This window comes from Hakea prostrata, chromosome 11, assembly GCF_041222555.1.
Source record: "Hakea prostrata isolate BN-2017 chromosome 11, UWA_Hpros_2, whole genome shotgun sequence".
NCBI classification, from domain to species: Eukaryota; Viridiplantae; Streptophyta; class Magnoliopsida; order Proteales; family Proteaceae; genus Hakea; species Hakea prostrata.
Window position 1 is genome coordinate 22,541,717 of NC_142610.1, and position 5,434 is coordinate 22,547,150.

At 38.6% G+C, this 5,434-nt stretch overlaps 1 protein-coding gene across 2 annotated transcripts; it reads right to left on the reverse strand.

Moving 5' to 3' along the window:
- Positions 1-3,536: 3,536 nt before the first annotated feature.
- On the reverse strand, positions 3,537-5,195 carry LOC149000938 (anthocyanidin 3-O-glucosyltransferase 7-like). Of its 2 annotated transcripts, none has more exons than XM_089140987.1 (2): positions 4,574-5,195; positions 3,537-4,483 (listed from the first exon to the last, which is right to left on the reverse strand). In XM_089140987.1, exons 1-2 carry the CDS (start codon positions 5,088-5,090, stop codon positions 3,627-3,629), a joined length of 1,374 nt encoding a protein of 457 aa, XP_088997113.1. In that variant the 5' UTR covers positions 5,091-5,195; the 3' UTR covers positions 3,537-3,626. The 2 variants fall into 2 exon arrangements, with proteins under 2 accessions (XP_088997113.1, XP_088997111.1); XM_089140985.1 differs by having other exon boundaries at positions 3,537-4,495; positions 4,574-5,192.
- Between the last annotated feature and the right edge of the window lie 239 nt (positions 5,196-5,434).

Below are 5,434 nucleotides of genomic sequence, written 5' to 3' on the forward strand. Positions count from 1 at the left end.
AGATATTCATCAAAGCACTCATGATGCACGTTGGAAGGCAATAATACTGAAAAACAAACTGTAGTGCCAAGAGAGTAAAGGTAAGCCTCAGAAAATGAGAAGTTACAAAATTGGGAAGCCACATACTCGAGTAACGTACACGAAGACATCTCATATCCCACAAAGCAATGACGCCTCACACATATCAAACCTTAGTAACAAAGAGGGGAACCAACAGATTAAATTTAATATATTTAGAAGAAACATTGTTCCACACTTATTATCATCATAAATCCACTTGAAACCATGTCTTCTGATTCTCAATACAACCTGATGAACTAGTAAAATCAATGATCTAGTTCTGATTCAAATATCGAAAACCAGATGAAAATTACAGAATTAATTCAACGATTAAACCATATAAAAATCAACGATTTTAGAATAATAATAAATTCAATGATTTTATCCTTATTTAAAGACCATTAAACCTTATAAAAATTGAAACTAAAATCATTTCTTAAATGATCTAACGATCATTAACTAAGAGGTAAATCCAATCAACACTCTTAAGAATTCCTTCCAACATGATCTTCTTGAATCCATCATAAAGAAAAGATGGATGAACAACAATTAGCGTTTAAAGTCAAAATGTGATTAGTTACATCTAAAAACTTATTGCCACTTTAATGATCACTTTATACGCCATTCACAAAGACATGGTACACCAATTATCTTGAAAACTGCATACTCAATCTTCCAATTCCAGCATAACCATAGGATAATCTAACAGCAATTAGTCTTTCAAGCCACTCAGAACTTAGAGAGATATAATAGTTTTCAAGTTCTCTACCAAAAATAGAAGTCAACTAATGATGTAAGAATCCACCCGAATCTTCTGTTAGAATTATTTAATCCATAAGAACATCATCCAAACTGGGTAGTGTTTCTTCTGCATCAGACGAAACCCGTCTCAAGACGTACTGTAGTGCACTACTGTTTGAGATATATGTCACCATTCCCAGTTTTATACAAGAAAGAAGTCGAGTAATGCAAGCAATCCCAGGAACCATTCTTTTTTCTTTGTCAACACAAAAAGGCCATACTGCACTAGGCTTTCGGTTCAGCAGGTTCTGGGGTGGATCAAAATGTACAGACCTTATTCCTGTTTCCACAGAGGCTGTTTTCAGGCACAACATTCCCAGGACTTCCGAAGGCTAATAACATTGCAGATCACCCAGAGTATTAAGTAATTCTGCAGCTTTTAGGACTTCTGGTGGTAAGATTGGACTCAGACGTGTTTTGTTGTCAATAAGCTACAAAGCCAGATCTCCATAGTGGAAGCTTACGTTTCACACAACAAGACACCATGTGGTCTCTTACCCATATACATTTCCAACGTTCCCATTGCTCCACAGGAACATATCCGAGGAATGTAGGAATGTAACCAGGTGAGTCTAAGTAAGTTACCAAGTTATAATAATAAATTCCAGTACAAAAAATGGAGGGGGAAATAAAAGGAAACAACATTGTGCATCCGAAATGAACCCAACACTTCACCCCAAAGAACTCAGACGAACAAAAGGCAAATCAATTCATTGGCATAAAAAACTTTCAACCCGGATCTACCATCACACAAATGAGTTACGTTTTCACCCAAAAGCAAAAAGGACCTTGTCAACCAAAATGTAAAATTGACGGAAGAAATAATCCAGAGAAAAAGAAGAGAAAAAAACAGAAAAATTGACACTAACCAATTTTGAAGAAGCGAAAAGAAGGATCGGCTAGAGCTTTTTTTTGTGGGATTTCTTATCTTTCTTTGTTATGGTATTCAATATCTCAATAATGAAAAGTCTTTTGAGAATTTCTTTGTCAAGAGTTCAGACGAACAACACTCAGAAGACACAGTGGGAGCGAAGAGGATTAAATTTTCGTTTTGTGCGTCGCCGAACAGAGAAAATTAAAATAACAATCAAATTAAACTAATTTCCACTTTAACTGATATGAAATCAGATTAAAATATTAAACTAATCTGGAGGTAATCATCACCTCCGTTCAACGGAGTTACGGAGCTAATCTGCTTCCTTGGTTTCAATTAAAAACATGGATCCTCTCTAATAAATCAAATCAAATCAATAGACTTCCCAATGGATCCCAATAATAAATCAATCTAGATTTCAATTAAACCTTAATCCTCCCATTGGTTAGGATATCAGGCTTTCACCCAGCTAATTACACAGTAGAAATCAATAATTCATAACATTAAATTATTATAGAAAAATGACTCTGATGCCAATTGTTGGATCCTAAGGATCTATATTATTTCCTAATAATTAAAGGATGTTATGATTATAGATGATAAATACCCGGTGGGATCACCTTTAACCTTGAATCTTCCGCCTTCACCAATCGCTAGAGGTTCTTGGAAACAATCTCAAACCCAAATGAATATGAGCCCGGATAAAGGGACCCAAGGAGTTATTTATAATATAAACCAACCTACCACCCCACATAGTAAAGGTCAAGACCCAGATAAGCCAGTGTTAGTTAAGCCCACAAAACCCAACAGGTCAAACCTGCCATACAGCTCTGCCGTCAAGGCGTTCAAGCTTGCCGCAGAAAAACTTGTATCCAGAAATTCGAAAGTTTCTTCTAAAAAGCACAAAGGAGAATTAGAATTTAAAGGGTGAGAGAAAGGATCCTCAGAGAATCAACCAACATCCCATTTTTTGCCAGATTAAACTCTTAAATACCCATTCAACCAAATGTGGATTGCAACTGGCGAGTTATACTGTCTGGGTTTTCAGATCTATTAGTTCAGATCGATTCAATATTATTAGCCTAAATTGGGCTAAGAATCAATATTAATCTAATCTTACTAATTTCACAAACCCAGAAACATTTCTTTGTCGAAGAATGGATCTTGAGTAAAAGATAAGAATATGGAAGAGATGAAACGCATTTGAAAGTACCAGCAGGGCTTCTAGTTTAACTTTTTCTCTATTACTAAAAAGTTTTTGTGTTTACTTCCATTTGAATAAGATCAATTCAGCATTAGTATTGATCATCATGAGTGAGTTTGGTTGAAAATTTCGATCAATTTGGTTGACTTAGATTTTTTTTTTTTTTTTATAAACTACCCTTCAATCATTAAAGAAAGAAAAGTACAGACACAAACAAAAGAAAAATACAGACACACGAGCATGAAAACACAAGGTTCAAACCGAACTAAGGAACGGAATGCGACCAAATAGACAAGGTCCTCCAGAGTAAGGGATGGGTCAAGCCCAACAAACAGGGTCAAGCCCAGTATTCCCTTAGAAAGAAAGCTGCAACAAATACAACACCAAATAAACACAAGCACACACATAAGGGGACAAAACACGCCTCAAGGGCAGACACACAACACGCCTTCAGGACAGACACAAAAGTCGTTCGGTTGTCGCAGTAGTAACAACAAAAGTGCGGAGGAAGGTCGGACCTGCCATCCGACTCTGCTGTAGAGGCATTCAATTTAAGTTCTGCCTTAGAACTTATAAGGACTTAAATTTACATTACATTCAATTAAAAGCCTAATTAACATAAGAGACCTAAAACACAAACCTCATACAATCAAATTCCGAACCTACAGAACACAAACTAATGTTGGATTAGGTAGAAGAAAGTAACTGCAACAGAGAATTAAAATTCCTAGCACAGCTACCATTGGGTCCCATTCCAATTTGGCACAACTCTTTAAGTTCCTCAGCTTTCTTCTTCATTTGCTTTCCTCCATCTTTAACGAAAACCAAATCCAATGCTTCAATGATATTCTCTTTAGTGACAACCCCATTGTCAAATTGCAAACCCATTCCCCAAAAATGACAAACAAAACGAGAATTGGTATGTTGATCTGCCATGAATGGCCTGCAGATCAATGGCATCCCCGTAATCAAACTCTCCAGCACAGATTTCCATCCACAATGTGTCAAGAACACCCCAACAGCCCTGTGTTGCAGAACACGAAACTGAGGTGTCCAGGGCACTATCAATCCCCTCATCTTGTCCTCTGATACCCACTCAATGAATCCCTTTGGTAATTGACGAGTGTCCTTCAAAGACCACAGAAATGGTGTTCCACTAGCTTGGAGTCCTTCTGCCAATGCAACCAATTCATTTGGTGGTAGAGAAGCTGCTGTGCCAAAGCTGATGTATATCACTGACCCAGGTTTCTGCTCATCCAACCATGGTATACAATCATTTTTATCCAAACTTGATTGATCAGGTGTGAACAGTGCAACCGATAAGCACCTTTGAAGCTTCAATTTCAAGGCATCCATTATTGTTGAGCCTAATTCCTCATAAGTATTGACGCAGACAGCAGCAGCTCTCGGCAATTCCTGACCCATCCGATGTGTTATTCGAGCAAATGTAGCCTCGAAGTTCCCAAGAGCAATTCCATCAGGTAAGTCACGAATTCGCAATGCAGAGAGCCCTGGAATGAAATCAAGTGTCTCGTCTTCTTTTCCTGCAACAACAGCTAAAATATTCTAGTTCTGGGTTAGTTCTCTAACAAACAAAACAAACAAATAATCATTAAATTGGGCGAAATGATTACCATTTGGAGCAACTCCAATGGTGGAGCGAATTAGATCAGTGTAGACATGAGTGGCAAGTGAGAAAGGACCACCGGAAAAAGCTGCAACCCAAGGGATACCCATCTCCTCTGCAAGCTCCCCTGAAAACCAGAGGAGAGCATCACTCATAAGACATGTAATCTTCCTCTTCTCCTTCTCTTCTGCAACTCGCAAACCCTTTCTACAGTTTGTCAGCGCCACCTCCATGAAAAGATCAATGGGTTCCAACGGATTCCCTCTGAAAACATAGTTTTCTGGTAACCCACTACCAATGTCATAACGTTTAATATTTTGAGGAGCTTCGTCTTCACCTCTGCTGCCAAAAAGTTCACCATTGGATTTTTCTGTGCTGAAGAACGAAAAGGTTGTTTCCGGTGCCGCCGCCGCCAATCGGCGGGCGAATGTAACATGACTCAGTGGGTGACTTGCAAATGGAAAAGCAAGGTAGGCTACATGGGATTTGTTTGAGCAGGTTGCATCCTGAGCAGCTTGTGCCATGGCTCTTTCAGAGTTTCAGCACTGAAATGAAAAATAAACTGAAGCAGCTGGGTTCTTTGCTGAGACTCTTATTCATTTATTTATCGCAGAGGCGTGTCTTGCTGCGTTTGGGCCACGACAGATCATACAAGTTGCCAATAATGTTCTGAGTGGTGGTAAGCTAAGTAATTCATGAAATGGTGGAGCCTACAATCCTGTAAATATCTTAAATACTCTGCATCATGGCAGGGTATCTAGGGTCATCGAAAAAGCTTGGATCCTGCGCATTTAATGGGCAAGATCATCAAGCCGAGATTTCGGCCGTAGGATCCGAAATTTCGACCGAAATTCCGATCCCACCGCCC

What these genes read in the sequence shown, in the direction of transcription:
- LOC149000938 (XM_089140985.1), bottom strand. Translation starts at nt 5,090, where the DNA reads ATGGCACAAGCTGCTCAGGATGCAACCTGCTCAAACAAATCCCATGTA. An exon ending in CATTGGAGTTGCTCCAAATG is followed by an intron (nt 4,496 to 4,573) that starts GTAATCATTTCG and finishes AGAATATTTTAG; the next exon opens with CTGTTGTTGCAGGAAAAGAA.